Source organism: Salarias fasciatus, chromosome 1 (assembly GCF_902148845.1).
Source record: "Salarias fasciatus chromosome 1, fSalaFa1.1, whole genome shotgun sequence".
NCBI classification, from domain to species: domain Eukaryota; kingdom Metazoa; phylum Chordata; class Actinopteri; order Blenniiformes; family Blenniidae; genus Salarias; species Salarias fasciatus.
The window spans coordinates 29,612,714-29,640,685 of record NC_043745.1 but is presented as its reverse complement, the minus strand read 5'-3'; the positions used below and the strand labels follow the sequence as shown (position 1 = coordinate 29,640,685).

At 41.7% G+C, this 27,972-nt stretch overlaps 3 protein-coding genes across 8 annotated transcripts in view; 1 reads left to right on the top strand and 2 right to left on the bottom strand.

The window, feature by feature from the left end:
• Positions 1-20: 20 nt before the first annotated feature.
• On the bottom strand, positions 21-10,556 carry ppef1 (protein phosphatase, EF-hand calcium binding domain 1). Its single transcript, XM_030097338.1, has 19 exons — positions 10,466-10,556; positions 9,970-10,119; positions 8,690-8,722; positions 8,334-8,461; positions 8,179-8,239; positions 6,442-6,605; positions 6,245-6,359; positions 5,730-5,776; positions 5,449-5,615; positions 4,773-4,809; positions 4,479-4,628; positions 3,198-3,352; positions 2,862-3,102; positions 2,566-2,751; positions 2,340-2,482; positions 1,959-2,065; positions 1,710-1,873; positions 710-794; positions 21-604 (listed from the first exon to the last, which is right to left on the bottom strand). Exons 2-19 carry the CDS (start codon positions 10,022-10,024, stop codon positions 408-410), a joined length of 2,235 nt encoding a protein of 744 aa, XP_029953198.1. The 5' UTR covers positions 10,025-10,119; positions 10,466-10,556; the 3' UTR covers positions 21-407.
• Positions 10,557-13,264: 2,708 nt separating this feature from the next.
• Positions 13,265-18,837, top strand: rs1a (retinoschisin 1a). 2 transcript variants are annotated; one of them, XM_030091884.1, is made up of 7 exons: positions 13,265-13,368; positions 13,469-13,530; positions 13,922-13,947; positions 14,354-14,474; positions 16,390-16,531; positions 17,508-17,703; positions 18,629-18,837. In XM_030091884.1, exons 2-7 carry the CDS (start codon positions 13,476-13,478, stop codon positions 18,779-18,781), a joined length of 693 nt encoding a protein of 230 aa, XP_029947744.1. In that variant the 5' UTR covers positions 13,265-13,368; positions 13,469-13,475; the 3' UTR covers positions 18,782-18,837. The 2 variants fall into 2 exon arrangements, with proteins under 2 accessions (XP_029947744.1, XP_029947736.1); XM_030091876.1 differs by having other exon boundaries at positions 13,265-13,530.
• A 4,794-nt stretch (positions 18,838-23,631) lies between these two features.
• Positions 23,632-27,972, bottom strand: part of cdkl5 (cyclin dependent kinase like 5) — a 41,722-nt gene continuing 37,381 nt past the window's right edge. For 3 of the 5 annotated variants that reach the window (XM_030103865.1, XM_030104090.1, XM_030103927.1), the window contains 3 exons: positions 26,020-26,181; positions 24,592-24,858; positions 23,632-24,215 (listed from right to left, as the gene is read on the bottom strand). In XM_030103865.1, the coding sequence (XP_029959725.1) occupies positions 23,805-24,215; positions 24,592-24,858; positions 26,020-26,181 (840 nt within the window). In that variant the 3' untranslated portion in view covers positions 23,632-23,804. The remainder of the gene's footprint in view (positions 24,216-24,591; positions 24,859-26,019; positions 26,182-27,972) is intronic. The other 2 variants (XM_030104011.1, XM_030104159.1) reach the window with 2 other exon arrangements.

The window sequence follows — 27,972 nt, the reverse complement described above, 5'->3', positions numbered from 1 at the left end:
TTATTATGAGGTATTGTGTGTAGATTGAGGAAAATAAATAATTGAATCCATTTTGTAACATAACACGGCCACTGGAATTCATGATGTACAAAAAAACCGCTGGTAGATTAAAGAAGGCATGAACACAAAGAAAGTTTATCAAATATTTGTCAAGATTTTTCTGTAAAACACACTTCTTTATAGCCATTGATCAAGGATTAACTGTCACGATAAAGTGACAAAACAATAAAGAAAATACATTTTTGTAAAGTTCTTATGAAACTAACTTTAAAAGGTGGATTTTCCTTGTACTGGTAATATGAAATAAATATTAAATATTCAATCATATTTAAAGCTTTTCTACAATCCTTCAGGCATTAATCACTTAATCACATGGTTTTCATGAAAACTTCTCTGTATCCATGTTTTCACTGGTTTGCTGATCCTTGGTCCAGCTTGTGCACCACTCTGAAGGCCTCTAAAAACTCGGTGAAGTCTATACTGCCGTCCTTGTTAAAGTCAATACTCCGGGCCAGGTCGTCAATGGCTCTGTCATCAATGTCGACCCCGAGGTGAGCGCTGAAGAGGCGCCAGGTGTGACGAAACTCCTCGATGGAGATCAGACCTGAACATGACAACACACGCCGTCACATGCACGTTTTGACTGTGTTCAGCAATCAGTGAATCAGGAAGAAGGTTAAAAAAAGAGACATTTACTACTTTCACTTACCTGAATGATCTTTGTCTATAATGTTGAATATTATCTCAATGTCTGTCCTGTATCTAAAAAGTGTTTCTGCCAAGTTCGGAGTGACCTAAAAAAAATGTAAACGAAGTTTAAAAGCAGAAGATTATTGAATGATCATAAGCTGTTTAACAGCAGTACTAGTGAAGTCCAACTACCACCAAGTACGAACTTCAGGCTTGAATTAAAAGCTCGTGTTAAAGATGCTGTTTGGGCATGCAACAGTGAAGGTATTTGAAAAATGCACACATTATTTATAATGCTGACGGAACGCCTATGGCTTGGTTAGTGGAGACCCTTCGGTGGTCTGATCCTCCATCCCACCCTGTGCAGGTTTCCAGGTGTTTTCAAGCAAGACTCTTCTCCCAAATTCCTCTCAATGGAGGTCAAGTCCATTGCACTGCAATGTCTGTGTTTTATTTATTTGCTTATGTTGAGAATTGTTTACAGGATACCTGGAAATTCCAAAGCTGTGAATAGTGGGAAATTAAATTGGTCTGCAGTTTGAAGCTTACAGAGAAAAAAAATATAAGCATTTGAATGTAAAGGAAGAAAAAAAGAAGCAAATTGAGGCATCAGAAACTTTAAAGTCCATACTGCCAGTATAGGCTGTGACATTCCTTCAGTGCACAATGGTGCAAATAATCGGGGATTAACCAGCCAAGCACAGACAAGGCTGTATCCTTCAAAAGTCACCTGAAAAATTACTTTTCCACTTTATCAATTGAATCTTGCAGTATTTCAACTGTACACAGAAGTGGATATGAACACTTCAGATAGATTTATGTTGTGTTTCTAATTTTATCAAACATTTATGAGCACTGTGTCTCATTTTGAAAGCTTATTAATTCCATATGTCCCCCTGTCCATATACCCTCTCCTTCCATGTTTTCATTACCTAAAAACACTTTTCTCAAAATCCTTCCAATAAGCCATTGTTAGTAATGATATAAATGTTTTGTGTAAAGAATTTTAAGTGAATGACCTGAGGCAGAGGAATCCCCGTCCCCATGTCCTGGAAGCAGGACTGATACTCCACACTGCCATCTGGTGCCAGGCGAGCCAGCTGTGGACGCAGAGTCCTCCAGGGCAGGTCAAGCCTCAGGACAGACTCCAGCACCTGGGCCCATTCACTCACCGATATAATACCTGGAACGGAGTAACGGCCACTGTCTGAAGCGTATCATTTATATTTAAGGGTCTGCAACAACAAATAACGTGAGAGTACCAGTACCGGTGCAGTTGTCGTCATACTGCTGAAAACCGGCCATCAGCTCAGAGCGGTGAGCGAACAGCTTCTCCTTCAGGGCCCTGAGAGCCGAGCCCTCAGCGGCTCGCACCCTGCAGACACAACAGCTACCGGTGAACTGAGTATTTAACATGTCCACGTGTGAACAGATCCATCACCATCAACTACCACCAATGTCTATTTACCACAAACTCAGACTGTAAAGCAGCCGGTCTGGCTTTGGTGTTCAGTATCACCACCTAATGACAAACGGCCACCCCAAATCCAAGAGAAATGTAAACTTCAAATAATTTTTAGAAGACAATATGGTTGAATTCACTTCAGTAACTTCAGATGTTTTTTTAAACAGTCAACACTCGGTCGTACCTCTGTGTCAAGGTCAGTTTGCGGGTCGTGCGGCTGACTTGATACTGGTAGAAACGGGGAACCAGTTCTCGCCCCAGCTTGATGTATGCGCCACGGTTGCTTCCCTCCTCATAATAGTTTGACGCTGAGAAGATGGTGATCACCTGCGGCACGAACACACACACTTTTCAAAACCGTTTCACGAGTTTTGAACCATTCCATTGTCTTTTCTCCGCATCATGTAAACCTGTCCGCTGTGGCAGAGCTCGTATCCTTCCTGTTTGCACTCGTGCGAGCGGATCAGCAGCTGGAGTCCGTGTTGGAGCAGCAGCCTCTGCGTCACGTCAGGACCGAAGTAGCAGCCGCCGCCTCTGAACGTGTTGGGGCTGCAGCCCTCCTGGGTTTTAGGGTCGCTCCACAACACATCGACGATCTGTCACAGAGAGCGCTTCACATGTAACCGCTGGATAAGACAGGCCTCACAAGCTGATCACAGCGTTCAGAAAAATAATCTGATATTTATATTCAAGGAGCTCATCTGACCTGTTTCCACTCCTGTTCGTGTTGTGAAGGAGAAGGAAGGGGCAAAGAAGACAGAGAGTCCAGAAAAGGCACTTGGAGGACGTTGATGGAGCAAGGCATGCTGGGAGAAGTGGGATATGCACGAGGAGAGAGGCAGGAGGGAGTTCGAGGGGAGCAGAGTGAGGAGGAGGAGGACGAGGATGAAGACGAGGAGGAAATGGAGGCGCTGCTGTCCTGTCGGCTGATCCCGCAGCGCCTCTTTCTGAAAACACAAGAGAACAGAGCAGCAGGGATTGTCTTCGTTTTGCTTTAAAGTGAAAAAGTGAAAAAAAGAAAAGACACGTGCACGCGGCTGACCTGTGGCTGGGGGTTCTTTGGCTTTTGCTGCAGCTGCGGCTGCTGCTGCTGGGACGCGAGCCGTCGGCAGACCTCAGTCGTTTGGCCTGTCTGGACGACTGTCCGATGTCCAGCTGCTCCAGACTGTGTTTGGGGAGCCGCAGGGCAGATTTCACCTGAGGGAGCAGAGCAGCGAAGATCAAAATAGCAAGACACATGGATTTATTGGTCAATTTTATCAAAAGATAAAAACAAAACAAAACAAAAAAAAAACATTATAAATGTGTAAACAATCAATGTGACTTTATATTTTTATTCATCCATGAATGACAGTTTCTGCGACTTCAGTCTAAATTTAGGTTGTTTTGTTAGTTTCCCTTTTATCTATTTATATGATGATTTTATTCTTCAGGTAGAAACTTTTATTAATCTCATTTTATTTGCCAATGCTTAGTTTCTATCTGTAAATAAATCTTTTTTTTTGTTTTGTTATTTTGGTTTCTGCAAGAGCAGCAGAACATTTTAATTAAATTAAGGATCAATCAAGTACAGTATCGGCTTAATGATCTATCATAGAAATCACCCAGGCTGTGAAGGTAAACCAGTCAAATCAAGTCATCCAGATTTAAAATCTATCTAAAAGTGCCACAATGAGCATTTTTCTTTTCCTGGTTATTTCGAGAATTAGTTTCTTGATGAAGTCATTAACTGTGTTCAAACAGTTTAAAAAGAAGAAAATTCTTGATGAGATCCAAATGAAAAACTTCCAGTTCCATAGTACCACTAACTTATTGAACAAATATTGATATAATATTGTAATTGCTACAAGCAAGTCTTTTTTTAACTTTACCCTTGTACTCCCCATCCCTTACCAGATTACGTAACAACACCCATTAACAGAACTCATTCTCTTTTTGTTTGTTTATTTATTTATGATGTCTGTGTGTGTCTGCCTATCATCTGTTGTTTTTAATGCTGCTATTTTGACCAGATCTTGCTTGTAAAGTAGATTATACATCGTTTTCCATATTTTTGCTTTAGCTGTAGTTTTTACCTTTCATTTCTACCACTTAATTCTATCTAAACCCATTCATTCTGGATGAAAAGTTTAATTTTATGTAAATCCTTGGCTTGGGATAAATCAGTAATTTTCTTTCTATTTAAACTTTTTTTACATTACTATTTGTACTTCTGCATAAGTAGAACACATACTTTTAGCACCTCTTTATGTCCGTTTTTATGTCTGAACTTTAAAGTTAAGATTTAGATTTAGTCTAGGAAGGCTGAGGAAGAATGATGGACCTTGTGTCTGTCGATGGAGCCCAGGAAGTCCAGGTCGGTCTGGTCTGAAATCCCTCCGTGAACAATCAGGATCTTTCCGTCAATGACTGTGGCAACAGGCAGGAGGCTGAAAACGTCCTGGAAGAGCTGGAGGATCTCACGGCCGTGAGTCTGCGAGCATTAAAACACGGGCAGAAAAACAAAACAAAACAAAACATAATTTCATAGCTCAGACAATTGAATCCGTCCAGCTGCACCAGCTGTGGCAGTCAAAACCCAGCAGGGTGTGTAAATGAGGGCGGTGCATGACTTTACCTTGTACTTCTGCGTGACTTCTTTAGTGAAGCCATATCTAAAGGAAACACGTCAAACCACCAAATTAACACACAGTTTATCTTAGTTCACAGCCATGTGCCCATTACAGGGCAGACAGAGAGAAAGAGAGGGAGAAAGGCCACACACACACACACACACACACTCATCTTCTGGATCAGTTTCTAAACATGCTGGATGCCCCATCAGGGAGATTCCCTGCATGTTGCTGCAGTTTGAGGGTCTTCAGGCCAACCTCACCTTATTAAATGTCTCTTTTCCTTGTGTTAGTTTCAGTAAAAGTTCAAATACTGAATGAATAAAAGATTAGAGCTATTCTATTTGAAGAAGTTAGGAACTGTTCATTCTTAGACAATAACTCCAAAGACAAACTGAATTACATTAATTTATCCTGATACTACTGCTGCAAACTCATTAACAGTGTGAATAAATGTGGTGGAAATGTGATGTTTAAACAGATTGTGTTGGACATATTTCATCAGTTCTTCTTGCTGTGACTGATATCTTTGTGCTTTTATTCATTTCAGTTCAGTAAACTAGCAGCTACTTTCTTCCAGGTGATGAATTTTAGAAAATCTAGTTTGGTGATCTACATTCTGCTCAGGTGTTTAGTGAAAGCATGAAGGACATCGAAACTAAAACCAGAAAGCAAACTGACCTGAGGTTCATGATGTGGTCTTCGTGGTTTCCTCGGTTCAGGTGCATGTTGTCAGGGTAAAGCAGAAGGTAGGCGAACAGGAGGATGACGACTTCCACTGACTTTTTTCCACGGTCCACAAAGTCCCCATTAAACACATACGGGGTCTCTGCAGAGGGAAGCCCGTTCTGAGAAACAGCAACACGTCACTGAATGATACCTGGATTTTCCACCTGGAAGTTTATAATATCACACGATACTTAATAAACTGATGCAGACACATGGACGTAACCTTACATTACCTTATAGAATATGAGAAGCAAATCATCAAGTCTCCCATGCAGATCACCTAAACCCCAAGAGATAAAACAGAATAATGAAAGAGTCTGACACCTGACGCTTCTGCTGATCCCATTTAAAGAAGATGTATCAACAGTCTAATCAGAATCTAATGAGATGCAGCTCAGTAGGAGGAGGCGGCTGGAGAAGAGGAGTCAAGTGTTTGATCACTGGGAGGAAAAAAAAAAAAAAGAGGATTGTCCTTTTGTGAAATGCTGCTATGAAGATACGGTCAGCTGTATCAGGGTTATTCAAGAACATGTTTTTGGATTGCACATCAAACTGGAGTACCTGAAGAAAACACACACACACACAGACACACACACAGACACACACACAGGAAGAACAAACTCCACAAGAAAGAAGTTCCTCGTCCAACCCACCCTGGAACCAGAACCTCTGGGCATAAATATTTCCTAATTTTATTCTTTCAGATGGTAAATACATGAAAAATGAGTGTGAATCCATGAATACCTACCACATATGGTGATCTCTTTAGTGTAGGAGGTGGACAGGTGGATGATGTTGGGCATCTGTTTGAGAAGCTTTTTGGTCTCATACAGCAGCTGCAGAACGTATCTGGCGTGTAGAGTCTGCGCCGAAGAGAGGAAGTTAGTCTCAAACATCACCATCCAGTCACAGGTGAGAGTGTGAAAGAGCACAGGCGCGTCGTACCTGTTGCTCCTTAAACGCATTGAGCAGAGTGTTGGTGTCGGAGACGGAGAGAGGAAAGGATATGCGGGGCCCAATGTAAGACTCGGGAACAGGAATGAGGTTGTAGCAGGTTTCTCTGTCCAACCAGGGGTCGACCACCGGATCCAGCAGCTGGGAGATCAAGTCTGGGAGGCACAGTGCGTTAAACAACACGCAGTATGCTTTTTGAATTTGACTGAATTCAAACACAAGGGTCATGAGCACACTTTAAAAGAGGTGAAATATGAAAGAGATGTTTTCCTTTTTTTTTTCCAGACTTCCAAAATATCATTAGCTTTTGCATTTTTATCGTCATATAATCTCTGTCCTCTAACATGGAATGTGAGAACAATTCAGAGATGACATTTTAACTGTTAATTTAAATACCATTTCAGCTTTTAACAGTTTTACATGTATACGCTATAATTTTTGTCAACAGACTTCCCTAGGAAACTTAAAGGAACTTCCCATATAACAAAAATATAGAAAGAGATAATTGTGAAGTTTTAGGATGACTTCCACTGTAATGAAAAACTCTGAATAGCACTCAGATGACATCCTGAACAAATAGTCATTAATTTGCAGTTCCTCCTTTTAGAAACAGTTTGACATGGCAACGCATCTTGCACCGAGCTGTGATAAAAGACCTCTCTACTCTGCAAATAAAAAACTGATGGCTTCTAATTTATGCAAACCAACAAGGGAGGGACAGATCTGCAGGGCTTTCTGCTTTTTTTTCCCCTTCCATTTTCTCCCTCATTGTCTTCTGAATGTCTCACCCTGCCTCCGTCTCTCTCATGCACACACTGACGGTGATAATGCTGTAATACAACAAACATAAACAACATAGCCTGGCCTCTCTGTGTGTCACTTGTGTTGACTCAATGTAAAACCCATGAAGAGGACGCTCATCAGGCGGCCAATAAGGGCTGACGTCAGGCTTAGCTTGTCAATGAAGCATTATGTTTTTAAGCGGGATGAGTGGGTCGATACGCACTTCAGCCACAGCTGTTTCACCGCAACACACCAACACATTGGCCTCCACATTCACAGTAGTTGCCAGGCAACGGGGTATACGAAATAAGGCTCTCTAATCCGGACATAAAAAAATAAAAACAATAGGGCTCTGACTAAAGTGGTGTTAATCTGATGGAAGTAGAATGTGTACCTGTGCAAGAACAGCAAATGATAACTAATTAACACCTGTCTTCCATTTCTATCACCTTAATATTCAGCAATGGATTTATTTGTCAGAAATCAAATTATTTCCAGAGCAAAACAAATATATAAAAAGAAAATGATCTCATCAACTCACAAGTTTAATGTTTACTTTATTGAAGACAGCAATCCTGCTGCTACAGTTAAAACTAAATATTTTAAATGCAGCCACCAAACAATGCATCTGCAGCTCTAGTGTTTTTCTGCGGACACTCTGGTTTATGCTGATCTCTGCAGGTTCCGATACCGACTTGGCTGGTGGCCCACTGGCATACCCACAACAAACACGAGATATGTGTGGAGGTGGCTGAAACACTGGAAAGATGCAGCTTCATCTGCAGTTGAATGAGACTGGGCTTTGCTCATTTTCTCAGGAGGGATAGTAAGAGTAAGAACAACATGTGCAACATAAAACATACACTGTTGTTTTATTTGTTTTTTATAGAATTTAACTACGAGTATCCCAACATTTTCCCAAATAAGAGAATCTTGGTAGCTCACCTGGCCCATTTTCATTAAGAGAAGTGAAATTGTCCAGCATGAAACTGAAGAAACTGGATAACTAAAGACAAAGGAGGATGAAAAAAACAACATCATGTCGATGCTTTGCGATGCTTCTACAAATGAGCATATGGATATTTCATTCTCAAAGACACCTGTAGCTGATCCTGTTCCCCGGCATATTCGATGGACTGAAAGATGTTCCAGGTGTACCTGCGTCTCATCTCGAGCCGGGCCCTGTAGCGCCGATACCAACGCTGGATCAGAACAGCTGCCTTCATGGCTGCAGCACAATTCCAGATGTTACAGGTCACTTAGAGAGCAGACATGTTACAGCATCTTAAGTCATATCTCTGCAAGTCACAAGAATGTTTCTTGACGTGCATTGCAGCCATGGTACATACCGTGTACAACACAATGCAAGCACACACACACACACACACACACACACACACACACACACACACATGCAATCACACGGGTCACAGACTGATCTTTAGTGGGATCTTACTGAGAGCTGGGCTGGAAGTCTTAACTTCATCATCTGTGAGAAGAAATACTACAAATTCAGCACAAGTAATTGGTAATTGAATAAACTCATTAACAAAAGGAACAGACACACACACACACACACACACACACACACACACAAACACACTGAGAAATAATAAGACACAGGGGAGGTCATGTGCAACAATAGGACTGGAAAAATAAAGCAAATTAAATAAGCTTTTGGGAGTATCGGGGCTCATTAAAGAGAGGAGGGAAGACAGAGTGCAAGAGAGGAAAACACCGTCTGTCAAACATCTGTGTGTGTGTGTGTGTGTGCAACAAGTCAACAGAAAATATTCACTCATTTACCTTCCATCAGCTTGTTACACAGAGATGAGTGAAAAACTAAACCCCATTGCTGTCTGCTGGACATAATATGATGGTATGAGAAGTTCTTCTAAAGCCTCAAAAAGCTTCAAAAGAACCAAAGAAATTCTAATAAAGCAAAGTACAGAGAGAATGTGTTTACTTAGGATTGACTCATCAGCCCTGATTTTTAATCTTGCCCATGAAGGGCAGCACCGACCATCCTCTGCACAGCATGCTCGCCCAGCAGAGAAACGCCTTCTGGAACAAACTGCTGTCTCAGTCCTGCTAAAACGACACACTGGGAAGGTCCTTTCTCCCCCAGGCCACGGGGCTACTCAGCTCTTCACACTACCGTCATCAGGGAGTCGTGACGGCGCCTCCTGGGTCAGACGAGTCCTGGCTATGGAAAGGTTTTTCACACTGCAGGTGAATTTGACTGGATGTGCAACGGTATATTACCATATGGACTGCACTGTTTATTTCTAATACTACTGGCTCATTAAATTGATAGCATCTATTACCCTATAAATAAAAAGTGCAGTTTGTAGTTATGAATTTTGCTTTATAATAACAAAAAAAACCCCCGCTAACCTTTCAAATTTCAATCTAATCTTATCTGTCCATGTAATTCATGAAATAAAAGTTAATTAAAATCTGCAGAAGAAGGCAGATTCAATATTTTCCCACCCTGCTCTCATTAATTAGGTTTTGCTAAAAGCCTCTTTGAAGTTGTTCCTGAGCTTGCACTCCAATTGCCTTATCACACCTCAGGTCTATTTACACTCCCATTCTTTCTCCCCCAGCAGATTAAGAGGAGGAACATGTGAGCTGTAATCTTTCCAACTGGCAGAGAAAAAGAAATGAATCGGCTCTGAGTGGACTGCAGGCATCATACAAAGCAGTTCACGCCACCTGACACATGGTTTTTACCTCTTTCCAGTATTTTTACTTGGGTTTCTGTGGCGACGGAGGTGCCACATCCCATGATCGCCAAAAGGGAGGTCAGGGGGTCACATCAGTCACTTCTTCCTAGCCTGGCAGCTGAGGGTCATATTTATCTGGTGGCAGGTGGAAAGGGACCTGTGAAGAAAATGAAAGTGTATGATGAAGCTGAATGAGTCGGTAGTTCACATTGCCATAAGCCTCTGAGCCTTAAACAGACGAAAACCAGTAGATAATAAATAATAATTGCAGTCTCAAAAATATCAAACTCTTCACAAACATTCGTACTAACTCACTACTGCACCCTCAGATACACGTGGTATATGCAAGACGTGGATATATATTCCTTATAGTGATAAATACATTAATAAAACAGCTGTTGAAGCTTGAAAGAGCACAAAACGAGCGGTGTGGACATACATTTCACCCTGGGATGAAGGAAATGCTCTTAAAACGTCCAAAACTATCATTGAATTTGCGTCACCTTAAAGGACTGCATGTTATTCCGACGAAACCCCCCGGAGCAGCTCATTCATCTGTTCCAGCGGCTCCTGGTCTCCGCGCGTCATGGAAATCCCGAGCGGGGCGCGCGCACAAAAGATAAACGTCAAGGCTGCAGGGGGGGAAAAAAATGGCACCCGGCGTCCTTCTGATTACTGGGAGGTAAAAATGAGAGTATTGTTGGTGTTTCCCCTCCAGAAGCAGGAGCCGCGGCTGCAGGAGAGAGAGCTGCTCGGTGAGGAAGAGGAGGAGGAAGAGGAGGCGGAGGCTGCGTCAGGTGGACTCAAACCACTGTCCCCCCCCCTCCCAGCTCCATCCTGCTCAAATCTCACTTCAGCCCTCTGAACCACGTGGAGGTCCCTAATTTACTCAAAATGTCTCATAACTCATCAGTTGTACTCTTCTCTGTACAGTAAGTGAAACATTTGTTTTTCCTGCTCACAAAACACAGAGCACAGAAAGTCCAGGGGATTTTTAATGCCCTTTAAATAATGAAATCCAATGATTTCAGCGACATTTGTCCTTGTAATACTGGTGTGCGTTGGCTGGTTCATGTATCTCACATTCTGCTTTGTTATAAACTGTATGCCACATGCATAATGATCAAAGCTCCTTTGACCAGATGTATTGTATTGTACAATCTCAGTGAAAGTCTTGTCATCAGTTGCGCATCAAGATGACACAAACCAAGTGGTAAATTTTGGTTCAATTCCTGACACACCATTTCCACTACTCTGCATTGGTCTCAGCACAGCTTTAATATCAGCTCCAGTTTTCACTTTAATTCAAGCCACAGATAACCTGAACCAGCTCACTGGAGAAGTGGGGTTCAAGGCAAGGGTCTTGCTCAGGGATCCACAGTGTTTGACTATATAGTTATTTGCATTTAGTCTTTAATTAACAGTTTTAAAGCAGCACAGGGCAAATGATATCCCCTCCAATTAGGATCCTCCAGTTACAAACGTTTTGTGAACAAATCTTTTTAAAACAACTTTGTTAAATCTTGATTGGTCTTGTGCCAACATGGTTTTTCCTCCCATAAATGAAAAGGTTGAGGTTAATTGGCAGTTGTGAATCTACAGGAGGGATAATGTTTAGGTGAACTCTGACCTTCCAGTTTGTGTTGAGTGTACTTGATCACTAGACAGAGCCTGCATGTTTTCCATGCCTCCTTACTGCACCTCACCCGACACTCGGTTTGAAAAATCACTGCATTTGCAACAAGTGAAATGTTAAAGGAATTATTTATTAATACAAAATTTTAAAACTCAGTTCAGGTTGAAATCTTCATGCAGCAGTTTTTGCATTATTCTTGCGCTGCACAAGTGTGACGGCGGCGGTGATGTCCTGCAGAGTGACGACTTTCATTCTGTTGGTCTTTGACAGGCGAGACGCCTCGGAGCTCACCAGCTTGAGCAGGACGCGTTCTGGAAAACGGAGCCTGAGAGTCCAGAAGTCTGGCCTCATCAAGTTTGGACAAACCTGTGAAGTGAGCATAGAAAGAAATAAGTATAAACACACACTGACCTGAACAAGCCCGATGGATCTCATGTTGAAATCTTTTTTTCTTAATTTCTAAATTACATAAATTCAAGGATACGTTTGAAGCAGTGGAATTTCTCACCTCTCTATGGATTTTGTAGATGTGTTTGGCGTAACCTCGAGTCCTTTTCTTTGTTTTGGGAGCATCTCCACATTTGCCTTGGACTGCAGCCTTCATTTCCACTTCTGTTGACAACTGCACTCAATCAACTGAAAAGAGCTGCTGAAACCGAAAGAGTCTTCCTGCATTGATCAGGTCACAACATTTAAAGTGTGTGCAAAGAATGAAACAGGTGTTTTAAATGAATGGACGCAAATTGAGAACAGCTGTGATTAATAAAGCTCGATTGGTTCCCCCACCTGACCTTAAAACTCTCCTGTGTGATTTCACCCTGGAGCAAATATGCAGAACACAGAAAAGTGTGGTTGGTCAGTGCACGTCTGGAGAAGTGCACTGATGTGACTGATTAGTTTTGTTTTATAAAGAACAGTGAAGACAGCACTGTGGCCGTCTACTAAAAATAAATGTATTTAACAGTCCTGCTAAATCCCGCTGACACATTTCATTTCTGCTATTTTTTTTCAGGCAATCATAAGATATCTTCACTGTCTAAATATAACTGATCAAACTCAGGTCAGAGGTCATTATCACACTACGCTTTTTGGCTTTTTCAGTTATTTTAGACTCAGCTGAAGATGACCTCAATACATTGAATCTTTCCACTTTACCTCAGATTTCTCTTTGTACTCAGTTATAATATCATTCAAAATGAATAATTATTGAATAAATAAATGATTTTAGAAAAGTTGTATGTATTTTTAGGGGGATATTTGTATTGTTTTGTGAATATTTCATTTAAGCTAATATAGATTCAGCCAACAGAAAAACAGAGCATCTCAAAGATGCACTTTTCTGCTATTTTCAGCTCAGTGATTTGATCCTGTTGAACTACTGATACTGTCTTGGATCATTATTTTAGAACAAGTGTGGCAACTCCACTCATATTTTGTCTTTGTGTTCCGCTTCCTGCCACCGCATGAAAATCATCACAGTAATCCAACTGGAAAACACGTAAACACACGAGGATATCTAACAGATCCACCCAAACTCAGACCTTCTGCCCAATCATATGGATCACAGGGCCCAGCGCCGGCCATCACCCCTGTGTAGCCTCTTTGTTTCCCCTCGCCTGGCCACGGCACACACCCAGATCTGTCCCTTGACCGTGATTGCTTTTTTGTTTTTGCCGCAGGATTTCCAGTGTGCGCGGTGGCGTGGATGGTTTTCGATGGTGGTGGGTGAACAGCTGTAGGAGGAGCTTTGACAGATAAGGATGGCATTAGGTAAGGCCATTAGTGTCCTGTGGATTATCGTAATCCAGCCTCTCCACCACTGCTGGTTTGGCTGCTCAGTCTACGTTCGGTCTGGTCTGGCTTGGAGCAGGTTGAAGATGGCTTTCCGCGCTCAGCGTCCGCTGCTGGTCCTGCTTCTTCTGGGAGCCGATGGTAAAATGATTACACTCAGATCTTCACTGTGTGGTTTTGGGTTGATCAGTACACTTTGTGTTTTCATATATTTTTTTGGTTGGGTTGAGATCAGTAAATTCAGAGATCTGTAAAGTTATTTCTGAATAACTAACTGACATCCTCAGATGTCAGCTTCAGTCAGATCAAACAATTCCTTTATGTTTATCGAAATTCACAGATTTTTATTTACGGTATATCACTCAAATTCTGTGTTATGGGTTTGTGTTTATTTATATTATCATCATGTGGTTAAACTGACAGATTGATGCACAGACTTGTAGCCACAACAAATTACATCCAAAAAGTCCATTTCCAACTGTCTCATCAAACGGCTTTTTTTTTTTTCTTTCCTCTCCATCTGGCTGGACAGTGTTCATCAGCATCCATGCTCAAGAGGTATGAAGAAATCTACATTTGCATTGTATAAGTTTTTGAATTCTTTTGTTTTCTTTTTTTTATTTTGCAGATACATTTTAAAATAGATGAGGGCTCTTGGTGGCCACGATAGAGTTGCTCATTTATTTGGATTCTATCATTATTATTATTATTATTTTTTTTTTTGTATTGTACCTAAATAGTGAAGGGACATAGGTTAGCCCCGACTGATGGAGATCAGCTGTAATCAGAAGCTAAAAGATCCTTTGCAGAATAATTCTGACTTTACAGTCATTACTGAATTTACTCAATGTGAACTGCAAGCCGCAAAATAACTCTACTGTCACATAGAAATGATATATTCAAGGTGTTTGTAAAGATGCTGTTTGGATAGTAAATGTTGTTTGTGTGTTTATTATTTCCTGAGGTCGGCGTGACCGAATCATGGGCCAGCAAATCCTGCAAATGTGATTGTGAAGGAGTTGAATCCCCCACAGAGTTCACCCCCACCGGATCGGGCTCTTCTATGGTGCAGGGCTGCATCCCAGGTAAGAGCTCTGTCATGTGGGTCAAAAAAAAAAAAAAAAAAAAAAATCAACATAAGCAGTTTTTCATTTATTTAAAAAGATTTTTTGATTTTTGTATTTTGTTCACATTTAAAAATAATGCACATGCTAGGCTGCAAACGTTATAAAAAGCCGGAAGTGCATTTTAAGTTCACAAATAAATATTGTGTTTTTTATTATCAATATCATCAATTCAACTGCTGAAACTTTTTGTAATAACTAAATTTTTTCTTCTTGAAGTGTCATTAAAGCAAGTAATTGAGAGACTTTCTCTGTACATGTGTTTCTAAATGTGCGCTGAGGGAATCTCTATATGTTGAAGAACATGCATGAGTGAATAACACTCCAGATTTGACGCCACAGGCCCGACATGCTTCACTGGACATCCACAAAGAAGCTGATGCAGATGGAGCCGTGACAAGTAGCAGATACTCCACCCACAAAGGCTCCACGATCCATCAGATTTACTATTTTACAACAGAAATCGTCCTCATTAATAGATGCTGCGAGATTTGACAGGCTGCTCAAAATTAAAACTACTGCTCATTTCATTTTTTCCAGAAGGAAAAAAAGCTTTTTTTCAACAGACACACTGTGCAATAAAAGGAGGAAGCGCAGAGCAGTGTTTACATGACCTCTGTACACTGTGTCGCTGTGACTGGCAGTTCAACAACATCTTCGCTTACGTGGTGCAAACCCTCAGATCTACACTGGTCTAGTTTAAATTCTCCGCTGTGTTAAATATGTAGATCTGCGTATTTGTAAATTGAACTCAGGATCGCTTTACCTGATGATTATTCAGTCATTTGTGCTTTTATGAACAGAAGAGAGTAGAACAAAATGCGGTGTGTGTGTGTGTGTGTGTGTGTGTGTGTGTGTGTGTGGTGTGTGGTGTGAAATCACACAGCAATCATTAACTGAGAGAAGAAAGAAATCCTGTAGATAATCACCATCTGAGAAAATGATGCAGAGATTACGGGTTCGTAATAGACGGCGCCGATGGCACAATCACAGAAACCGGTAATTACCCAACACGGACCCGCCGATGATGGATGACGAGCGAGAAGGACTTTCCTCAGAGTTCATATCTGCTCATCTTCCAGTGTCTCCCTCCTGGGTTTACTGCTCTATTTCAGTCATTTGAATTTGTCTCTTTTAGGCAGGCGGTACATCAGGGAAGCCTACAGATGCATCTGCATGAGTGTTATGTAAACACTCATCTCCTGACTCACACACACACGCTTCTGCGTTGTAATAGAGGGATTAGACGGGATGTGACCCTCAGCCACGTAGGCTCAAGTGAATAGTAAACAAAATCACAGCAGGCTACTTCGACCACACTTTCAGCTCCGTTTATCCACAATTGACGGGCTTGTCGCTCGCGCACAGATCTCTCTCCCATTCAGGTCTTTAAAGTGTGTCTGCTAAGAGCCCAATGGAGTTCCCCTGATCTGTTTTTAATGGAACTGGGAGGGGGAAAAACACGAGAGCTGCACGGTGCTAAAGCTGTGGAGAGTCGAGCGCGGCCATCTGTCTGCCTGCCGCCCTAATGGACATCACTGATCTCTTATTGTGGAGAATTAAACTGCAGGCTTTTAGGATGGGATATGGGTCACACCGGGGCTGCTAACGGCGGGGGGTGTGCTTTTGGAGGATGGGAGACAGCAGGGGTGAGGAAAAAAAGAGGAAAGGATAGAAAATTGAGACTCTAGAGAGGCTTAGCGATGATCATTTGCCGGTCACATGTCAGAGTTTTACTGCAGACGTGTTGCCGTCGTCTCAGGGGCGACCTTTAAATCCCTGCTGCAAGGTTAAAGAGGAAACGCTAACCTGAGAAAATGTGAAAGAGCTTCAATCAAACCCCTCATCATTTTCTTATCTCCGGTTCCCTTCGCAGAGTGTCCATACCACAGGCCGCTTGGCTTCGAGGCCGGATCAGTGAATCCGGACCAGATCACCTGCTCCAACCAGGACCAGTACGCAGGCTGGTTCTCCTCCTGGGTCCCAAGCAAGGCGCGGCTCAACAGCCAGGGCTTCGGGTAGGTTCACGCCAGCAGACAGGGACTTTCACAGGTGAATCAGCTAAAACAACTATTTTCTTCTTAAAGTGAAATAGCCAAAACCTCTTCAACATAAACAGGTTTGGTTCGTTTATCAAACTATATATGCAGTTGTAAAAGCTGTGTCATCCTCACTTTAGAGGTTGAACATATTTGTTTGGCTCCAGAAGAATTGCATTTGGTGGAAAGTGGCAAAAACAAGGCTTTTGGTCATTAAAAGGTTTAAGACTCCTGGACCAAATCCATCTAAATCCACTTTTCAATGTTTTAGCAAAAAAAAAAAATTTCAAAACGTATGTATTCAAAACAGACATACAGTAAGAGTATGACTTTGGCTCCTTAACTGTATTTGATCTTGAGTCCAGATTTTCAGATCAGTTCATTGTGTCTGACTGCTTCAAAACATTTCCAATCAAAGTTTCCTGCTTCATGATACCTGGATGCATTCAGGGTGTATCTTTTCTTATTTCCGGTAAAGACCTGTTTAAAAACATTAGTTCACTTTGTACCATCTCAGTTTGAATTCCATCTTGAGCAGAACACCTCAAACTACATCTACACACGTTCAGAAGGTGAAAAACACCAGAACAGTTCTCTCTGTATATTTCATGGGTTTCAAACTCCTTTTATTTGAGGACACAGAAATACTGAGATTTAATGTCTTCAGTTCAAGCTGAAATGTTCTTTGCCACACATAATCTATTCAAACTAATATTACTAAAATGTGATTTCTGCAGCCTTCACTATGAATGGTTTGACCAACTCAGCCTCACAATTTGGTATCGGTGTAATTTCTATTGATCTAAAGAAACAAGTGTAACCAACTGTAAACAAATTATAAATAGAAGTACCTTTTATTTAAAAACTGTAGCTACTGTCCTTTTAATATTTTCTTAGATTTGGTAAGACCGTCTGGCAGGACTTTTTCATGTGCTGATCTGTGTTTCTGCTCCAGATGCGCCTGGCTCTCCAAGTTCCAGGACAACAACCAGTGGCTGCAGATCGACCTGAGGGAGGTGATGGTGGTGTCCGGCATCCTGACACAGGGCCGCTGCGACGCCGAGGAGTGGGTCACCAAGTACAGCGTGCAGTACCGCACGGACGAGAACCTCAACTGGATCTACTACAAGGACCAGACCGGAAACAACAGGGTCAGAAAAGCTCCTGACGTGTGATGAGCTGGAGGAAACGCCTCGAACACATTAGAGGATGATGGCGATGCTGATTCGGCTGATTCTGTTTCTCTTTTGCATATTAGATGTGATGAAATATGTTCCCCAATTAAGGGAGGAGATGTTAAATCTCATTCTGAAACGATATACTTTATCTAATGTACTTCATACTCTAAAGTTACTGTGATTCATTTTAACTCTGCACAAAGACACATTGAATTTTCAGGATTTAGACCAAAAACAACAGTTGAACAAAGTTAAAGAAAACAGGCACTGGAATTAAGATGCAATAAGATTAATTGCCAAAAAAAAAAAAAGTAAAAAAAAAAATGGAGTGAAACCAGAACAGAACTTTTTTTCACTCAAGTCAGCAATGAAAATTATTTTATTTTTTCTATTGTTGAAGTAATGCTGTCTTCATTATTATAAGGAGAAAATATTTAACCATCAATTTTTTGAAAATGTTCTTTATTTCATGTGCTTTTTTTTTAAACATTTTAAAACTCAATAAAATGTCGCTTTAAATTTTCATATATTTTATGATAATCATAATATTTTCCCCTAGCCCATACTCCAATTCCCACTAAAAAAAATCCACTATATATTAGATTTTATTTATTCACTTGTTAATTAGCAGAGACAGTAACAAATCTTTTATGTTATTATGTTTTTTAAACAGTCTTTTTTTTAGAAACACGCCCCAATCTACTTCTCTACAATCATGATAGAAATCTTCAGTTATATAATGAATATTATTTATCATTTAATTTAGAAACAAGTATCACTTTAATATTAACAATATTCATTGAGACTCAAAATTTGCTCTACTAACAGCTGAACCCAATGATAAAGTTGTAGTAAATTTCCTTCCCGGCTAAAATAAACCTTCGACTTTTCCTTCCAGGTGTTTTACGGGAACTCTGACCGCTCCTCGTCGGTGCAGAACCTCCTGCGGCCGCCCATCATAGCGCGATTCATCCGCATCCTCCCTCTGGGGTGGCACACCCGCATCGCCCTGCGCATGGAGCTGCTGCTCTGCATGAACAGATGCGCCTGAAACCTCCTCTCTTCACTGGCCTTGTCCCAAAGCTGCATCATCCTTAACTCGGTGTGTGTGTGTTTGTGTGTGTGTGTGTGTGTGTGTGTGTGTGTGTGTGTGTGTGGTGACTGGTTAAATCCACAGATTTGGCCCCGTGAACCACAATTCGACCCCTGAAATATTCCAGCGTGAAACCTTTTCAAAGCGAAACAGTGAAAACGTGGCATCAGAATAGGCGTGTTTGATATGTACAATGAGCTTTTATTCCCTCCACTCCGCATTGTCTGTGTTAAACCAGTCCCACGCCGAGGGCTTTAATTCTCAATGGATTGCTCCTTTTGCATTGAAATGGCATAAATTCAAAGCAATAATCAGGGCTGCAGAGCACGAGGCAGCGTTGCTAGGGGGGCTCGTGCTCGCAGGTTGGAAACGAGCTCTTCCAAAACATTCGTGTTGTTCTGTGATCCGTCTGCTTTCACTGTGTTTGATTGTTGTTCCAGTTTACACTTCTTAGCCAGCCTCCACTCCTGATTCACCTCCAGGTAAAGCGTGGTGATTTCATTCACTTTTCTTGCTGTAAATAACTCAGAACTCTGTTTTTGATTGATATTGTGTTTCTTGATTAAGAACAGACTGGAAGCTCATTAGTCCAATGTGTTGTAAATGTGTTGCTGAATATAAACCCCAGCAGGCATCAGGACCAGCTGTATTTTCATCAATCAGCTTCTGTTTTAATAAAAATAAAAAACACATCATAAGATTAGTGGGGGGTTTTTAATTATTATTATTCATTCAAATGTTTTTCATCCCCTTGGGGAAAATCCTTTTTTCCCACATTAGCCGATTAGCAGGTGGGGTCAAAGGTCTTACTCAGGGACCCACAGTGGTGACCTGTCCGCCATGTGGATCAAGTTGTGAGCTTCCCATCCTGAGTCTGTCTCTCTAACCTCTGGGAAGTGGAAAAGTCTGGTAAAATGAAAAGAAACTGGAAAGAATACCACACATTTTCATTTCAAATGTCCTGACTTGGCCTCCTTTTCCACTCTTCTTTAAATAAATGCCATTTTGAACGCTACGGTACAGAAAGACCAAAGGAATGGAGGATTCACTAATATTCAGATGTTGTGTGGTGCTGTGGTTCATTCCTACTTTGTTTTATGTGTGTGTGTGTGTGACTGTGTGTGTCTGTGTGTGTGTGTGTTCAGTGACATTTTGGCTGAATTTCCCATGGTGCTTTGGGAATACGTTGGAGAGTTGTGTTTACTCTGAAAATGTGTTCCTTATTGTATCTTCAGAACATTTCCTTTAATAAATCGACGTGTGTTCGACATCTGTTTTTCATCTGCATCACAAAATAAACATTTGAGCCATTCAAAAATGTACAGTTGGCATTTATTATATGACCCTATCATTTTTAAAGTAGAACGGTCAATTTAGATACAGTCTATTATTACTATTTACACCCTGTCAGAAGTGGGTAACAGCCTGATGAAAAAGAAAAAGAAGAGAAAAACATAAATAACTGATGCTTTAGGAAACACATTCATCGTGTTTTGTGAACAGAAGGTGGTGGTCTCGGCGCGTGAGCGACTCGCTGGGGGTTGAAGCCTCCGTTTCCATCTGAAGTGTTGAGTCAGTGAGCTAATGTAAGGCTTCAGGTCACTGGCAAGGCAAGCTTCGTCATCTCTCCGTCCCACTGATAACATCAACAAACCCACATCAGCAGTCGTTTACAATCATTAGCAATCAGGGTTTTTCAGGATATACACACCGCGGGGCAGTTTTACACGTCGGGGGGGGGTCACGATCAAGGACAGACTAAGAAATATATTGCAGGATGAATTCTGGATATTATACGTGGACGCTTGAATCACAGCCTCCTGCTTTAGATCCCTCTCTGCACTATATTTGGCTCCAGTGTAACTAGCAGCTGATTTGGCTCGTACAATCACTCTGAGTCTCTCTCTGAATGTTATTGCTTTAAATCAGCCGTGTGGTCAATTGGTCTTCTTTTTTTTTTGTTTGCGTGTTTTGATCTTTTTCTACTGATTTGAAAGAGCAATTCTTCTTCATTTTTCTCCACCAATGTCCTTATATATTTTTTTCCTGTCTTCTTTTTATGATCGTGTTTTTATATGTATTTTTTTTTTTTTTTTGCTTTCAAATCACAAAGAAGGAAGGATTGAAGGAGAAAGGTGAGACTGGAAGAAAAAAAAACTATTCTGTCTACTTCTTTGCCTAGGCCACAGATAGCATTTTGTTCTATTCAGTTATTTATTTATTTTTTTTTTTTTTAACTCAACCACAGGTCAGAAGACAACAAGTAAATGCTTTCAGAAAACAAACTCAAGTTAAGTAAAATCATCCCTGATCATGACTGTTGATGCTAAAAGGAAAGCAAACACGGAAATCAAATTCTGCTTTACAGAAGGCATTTACAAAAACACAAGCTCTGCACACAGAAAATGTAAACACATGTGTTAGAGGATAAGTCTGGTGTTCTCTCACGTGATTTATATTGTCAGAAAAGTCCTACAAATGCAGAAAATGTGATCAAGCACATTTCCTTGAGTTTCTAATAGTACTGTTATCTTGCACACACTACAAAACCAGAGTGACTAATGGAGCTTAAGGTTTTACATAATAACAATACAACTCCTCATTTTAATGACTACTGCTGAAAAAGCGAGTCTTTAATTTGTGCTCTTTGTTATGCTCCGGATGTCTGTCACTTCTACTAAGAACTAATTTTCTTTTTAAACACCTTAATTGCTTCACTGTGCATTTGTGGGGTTTTTTTTTTCTCCAGATTTCCTCCCACAGTCTGAAAACAGACTTTAGCTTAACAGGCGGCTCTAAACTGGACGAAGATGTGAATGAGAGTATGTTGCTGTTTTGAGTTGTTTTGGGCTCGTGACTCCAAGTTGGATTAAAGCTATAGAAGATGCTTTAATCAGAGAGACATCTGCCTCTTCACATACATCGCTCCATCTTTCCTTCCATCCTCTGTAGCTCTGTAGGTTTGTGATTTGAGAACACTGGTTAAATGGCTTTATTCAACTGAACAATGGCAAAACAGGAACTTTGATTAAAGCTCTGGACATTGTGACTCCGGATATTAGACAACATAATGCTTTTTGGGCAACTCTGATAACTTTGATGTTGAGAATGTGGGAGAGAATGTCCTTTGAGCATCACTCCAAACAGCTTGTCAGAAACTATTTTTACCAACGTCTCTAAACTTGGTGTCCAAAACTGACAAGAATTCTAGGATCAGTCTACTAATTTTCTTAAACAAATCAGCCGAGAATCGCTGTGAGACTGTCAAAAATGCTGCTGCAAGACTTTTAACAGGCTCTAAAACAAGGTCCCACGTCACTCCAGTACTGGTTGCCCTTCATTAAATTCATTTTAATACATTTTAAAAATTTTAGTTCACACTTTTAGAGCTCAAGATGGTCAGGCTCCTCAATACATCAGCGGCCTGCTGAAATCTCACTCTTCGTCCTGCAATTTGAGGTCAAAAGGTCAGAAGCTCCTCTTAGCCCCACACGCTTGATTTAAACCTCACGGGGAAAAGGCTTTACTTACTGAACATGTTTTCAGCATGAACAGATCCTGACCACTGCAGAAATATTTTGTTCACAAAAAAAAAAAAAAAAAAAAAAAGCAAAGACCTCCCGGTGACTTCAGGGTCCGTCTATTGACACCTTTTTATAAATAAAACCCCTAAAATGGGTGAAACCCTTTTCACAGACGCTCAGTTTGGGTAGAGGTGGAGGTTTATGTATGACAGAGGACTTCTGACAATAAAAATATATGCAAAACCAGACTTATCCCTTCAGATCTTAAAGGTTGGGGGTGAGGTATGCGTTTTTGCAGAGAGCTCTCCTGTCACCTGAAAACACAGCAAATGTTTTGTTTCATGTAAGTCGATCCTCACCGGGGCAACGCTGCCCCGTTACTGTTAAGGCCGTAGACAAAACCAACATGGCAGCACGGAGCTTAGAAAGCTGTTGTCGCTGGTAAACGAACTGAGACTGAGAACAAAGGGGGGGTTGATTTTAAGATAGCGACCCCAGGAGCAGGACACAAAGTGAAGAGACGATAACTGACGGTATTGCACAGAGCCTAACAGTCTCACTCTGGCTGTTCTGCTACCAAACCCCGTCGACTGAGAGTTTGTCACAAAGCTTCAGCACTGATGTCGTGAGGGCGATGGGCAGATTTCCACTAGATGTAATATTAGAAGTCAGTATTTTCTTTTTACACTTTGCGATGAAACAGACAAAAAAAAAAAAGGGTAAAAAATAAGAATATAACATGAACATCCATTAATAACATATCAAATTGAACGAAAAAAGGACATTCACTATTAATAAATATTCCTTGTGACATATTGTATTATCAACACATAAATATCTATGCATGTCTTTGTGTCGAAACTAAAGCTCTTGCAATTACACATTTAATTCTATATTACCTTTATAATATTCCCATATAACCTACATACTGTGTCATTTATAGCTTAAATCCTTGAATTTAAAACAAATAAATATTTAATAAATAATATTGATATAAATCTTTTTTTTTTTTTTCCTTTGTAAGTTCCTATCAAATATCAGAGCTTGAAAAACATTAGAGTTCTTTGGCCGCTGGCGTCGCCAGCAGCAGTCTGATGTGTTGCAGTAGCGTCTTGTGAGCAGAAGATGGCAGCAAAGAGGCCACATGGGCAGTGTCTCCCAGACAGGAAAGATCAGCATATTCTGATGTAACCTTGGTAGTAGAGAGAAAAATAACAACCTCTGCAGCGCCAACACCCCCAGAGGGATGGGGCCCTTCCGTGTCTCTGTCGCCTAACGGGACACTGTTGTTTCCCCCTTTCGTCGTTGAGTCTTCGCCAGTTTCAGAGACAGAGTAACTGCGTGTCTGAATGAGGACTTGATCCAGTGAAATTCGACTCTCATGTAAACTTTCACTACGGTACCACGGCGTCTGCGTCTGACAGGCGCTCCCAGCACGGCGGCGGGGCTTCAGGGTGTTACAGGGCCGTCTCCTTCAGGTCGTTGAGGTTTGGCATCCTGGTGCGGGAGGCTCGGGTGAAGGTGGGTCCGTTCTGCCCCGGTTTGATGCCCAGCTGCTCGGGGGTGAACTGGGCGCCCTCCGCCCGCTGTAGAGCCGACACGTGCCAGCTGGACTCGATCTGTCCGGGCAGCGGGTAGCTGGGCTTGCGGCTCTTGGACTGGGCGGAGCCGCTGACCCCCGTGTGGCCCCGGCTCTCGCCGTGCCCCCGACCCTCGGGGTAGCCTGCTTTGGAGGAGGGCTGAGGGGGGTTGGGGAGGGGGGCCTGGAAGCGCAGGTCTTGAGGAGGAGGAGGAGGAGGCGGCTGTCCTTGGTTTGAAGAAGAAGGGGAGAGGTGAAGAAGCCTTCGGAGTGATTTGAGCGGCTGGCTCTGGAAGGAGAGAGAGAAACGGGCGATATAAGATCTGAAAGCAACAGTGCAGGTTTATGCTGCTCCTCGCTGGTCTGATCCTACTCTATGCTGCTCTGATGGTCTACATGCCTTGTGAGCCGGGATCCATTCAGGTCTTTGTTGGTTTGAAACTAGTCTGCTGATCTTTGGTCTGTGCAGGTTCATGCTGATCTGATTCTGGCCTGAAGATGGTCTAAACTGTGTAACCTGATTTTTTTTGCTGGTACGTGTTGGTTCAACTTGTGTACCACCACCACAGAACCCCCAAAACCCAACTGGTTCTATCAATATATGTTGTGTTTTGGTGAAAATGGTACATACAAACATCTTGGCTGACATTTGAGGGGCTACATACCTGCGAGTGTGAGTCCACTGGTTTGTCTTGAGGCCAATCACTGACCCTCTCTCTCTCCCTCCCTCTCTCCCGCTCTCTCTCTCTTTCCCTCTCTCTCTCCCTCTCCCGCTCTCGCTCTCTCTCCCGGTCTCGGTCTCTGTCCCGGCTCTGTTCCCGGTCCCGGTCTCTGTCGCGGGACCTCTCCCGGTTTTTCCGCCGGCTGCTGTGGTGAGAGGACGATTTGGAGCTCCTCTGAAGGGACAGGTGCTCTTGTCCGTTCCCCGGGACCTGACAGTTCAAAAATGATAATTAAAAAAAATAAATACAAACAGAGATATCATCAGTTCACAGAAATGCACGTCAAAGCGAAACCATTAAAATCACATCTCAGATCTCTTCATGCACTGCCTCTGGCAGCAACAGACCAAACACAACAGGCGATGATGGTGATTAGTAATGAATACAGACATGAAAAAGACACAAGCTCTCACAGTTTTTGTGTCAGAGTATCTTTTTAAGACATGCTGTGCATAAAAACAAAAAGCGGTTGTACATACTTATCATTTTCAGCCATTCTATGTGATTATTGACAAGCTGAATTATCCATTTTTAATTGGCACAAGAAAAACCATTTATAATCAAAAAGTGACTATTTTTCCATTACTGTCTAAATGCTTTGGGAGTCGCTATCTCTTAGGAGAAAAGGAGAACATCTGCTCTCATAAAAAGGCAGTGATGGGCTAGTTTATAGAAAAGTGAACCTCTGACCAAAAGTAACCATTTGAAGAATATAATATATATATAACAACAATGATATGTGTCTAATTTTGATCCACTTGGCAGAATTCAACCAATTCCTTTGTACATAAATGACATTAAACTGATGATATTACACTGACATGAAAAATCAAACAAAAGAAAAGAAAACACTTTACTTTTAAATATCCTTTGATACTTGTTTCTCCTGAAAAGTTGAGTTTTCATATATTCTAATGATCTCTAGTGAAGGGTTTCGGTTAAGTATGTATATAATGAGTAAAATAAGGAGTACTAATTTATCTTAAAGGAGCAATACAGTATCTTTAACCTTGGAAAAACATTTTTTTTTTTCAATTTGTACTCAGCAACAACTTAAACACAAGAGGGGGGAGAATTGTGTGTCCGTGTGTGCACACGTGATAAAATGTGACAGCGTCGTCCTCTCAAACGTCACACACCGCAGCATGAAAGCAGTGTCTCACAATGCAGCGTGAGGCGACTGCATCCACAAACACCGCAGCAGAATGAAACAAACAGCGTGCACTGACTCAAAAACATGTTTGAAATCCTCTCAACTTGTTGAACGGGGTCAATCGGCAGGGTTTATTGGGAGGATTTCAGACCGGCGCGCGGGTTCGGGTGAGTGCAGTGTGAGGTTAACATGCAGCCGGAGTGTTGAGGTTAGATTACTGGTGAGGCAGGGTAGGGCGCGGGAGGCTGGTGTTGTACCATAGGCGAGGCCACTACAGGGAGGACTTTGACAGCTGAGTTGTGCTTTAAGCTATTCTTAGAGCTAAAGAGGGGGAAAAGGCTTTTCTTGATGCTGGGGTTCCTGCCGTCCTCCATGTCCGTCTGTGGGGGGGGGAGAAGACGCAACAGCCACAACGCTCAGCACAAAACTCTACCAGCAAACAACAACTCCAGCAGCCGATCCTCCTCTAACACCACGGCGCTCCACACACATTTAAAGAAAGCAATCTTGAATATTTCATTAAGTTAAATTAGAAACAGAACATGTCTTATTAACAAGTCAGTGGGATGATCAGACAGGCTGTAACCAGTAACGTCCTGTCCCTCTCTTCTTCTTTTTCCTTTTTTCTTAAGCTCAATCTGGGCTGAGAACCAGTTTCAAAGAAGTAATTCAGTTTCACTAACTAATTTCTATCTGTATGGAAAAAAAATGTCTATTTCCACTCATTCATTATCTTCAAAAATCCCAAAGACCAACAGAAACACTACTCAATATTTAATATGTGCAGATTTAACAAATGTATTGTCTATACAACAAAAAGCCATTGTGCACAAATGATAAGTGATCAACAAAACCTGCTCTGAAAAGTTGATCAGATTTGAAAAGAGAAATGAGGAAATGGTGGCATCGATAACATGAAACACCACATTTCCATCATAATTTAAAGTGTTGAAGGCTTGAAGCGCTTCTGTATGGTTACTTCATGACACTTTTTTTGCAATATTCTGGGGAAAAAAACAGTATTTAGAATGTACAGAATTTACGCCGTCATCGTACTAAAACTGGACACATTTCTACTATCTTCTAGGTATGTTCAACAAATCAAATCAAACTTAATCTATAAGGCACTTTTCATATTAAAAAAACAATACAAAGTACAAGACAACATGAGACAACAGTTTCAATTCAAATCATTGATGAGAATATTACTGAGAGATAAACTTGTCAAATCTATGTGTAACCCCTGCGAAATTTGGTGGTTTTCTTATAAATGAAAGTCGTTGTTTCGTGTTCTGGTTGCAAAGGAGAAGTATTTGTTTTGTCATAATGCTTTTTTTTTTTTTTTTGCATGTGTACAGTGCAAAAAACCTACTGTTTGGAGTTGAACTAGCACCGCATGATTCATGAGCTATGATTGGTTGTGGAGCTGTCATGTCAGGATTGTGGTTTCTGATTGGCTGGGGGGTGGGAGCAAGGGGGAAAAAAATGAGAGGCGCGTACGGAGCAGTCGACGCTAGGCCGCCGCGACACTCAGGCCTGATTCACACATACGTGGTCACTGCGCGGGCGCGGGGCGGACGCGTAGACCGCGCGGGTGCTGGAGCGGCGCGTTCAGGTGTCCCTTTCTCACCAGCGCGGTGTGCGTGAGCGGGTTGTCCGCGGCAATGGGCTACTAGTGTAATATGTTTGAAGTAATTCCAGAGGCGTTTCGGGAGCGAAAGGATGTTTATTCCCAAGAGCAGAGATCCAGAAACGTGCATCAGCATCAAAAACACACAGAGTCAAAAACACACTACACAATGCGGCTTCCGTAGCTCCGGCATAGACTTGTAGATATAGATCTCTAGATATGTGTATCTAGACACGCGCGCTCCTCTCAACTGCGCCGAATAGTAAATTCAAACGGAACATATATCTGCATATATGACAACTAGGCCCTGTCTTCATTGTTTTCAATGGGATCCCGCTCCAAGCCGCGCGGAAAAATAGACAGACCAGAACACCGGCAAAAGCCTCTTGTGTGACCAGTTTGTAAGCAGACATGAGCTCAATACATGCATAGAAAGCCTAGCTGACACGAGATGTGTGTTTATGCCACTGGTTTCAATGGGACGCCGCGCACAGCCCGCGCAGAAAAATAGACTTGATTTCTATTTAGAAACCGCCGCGGA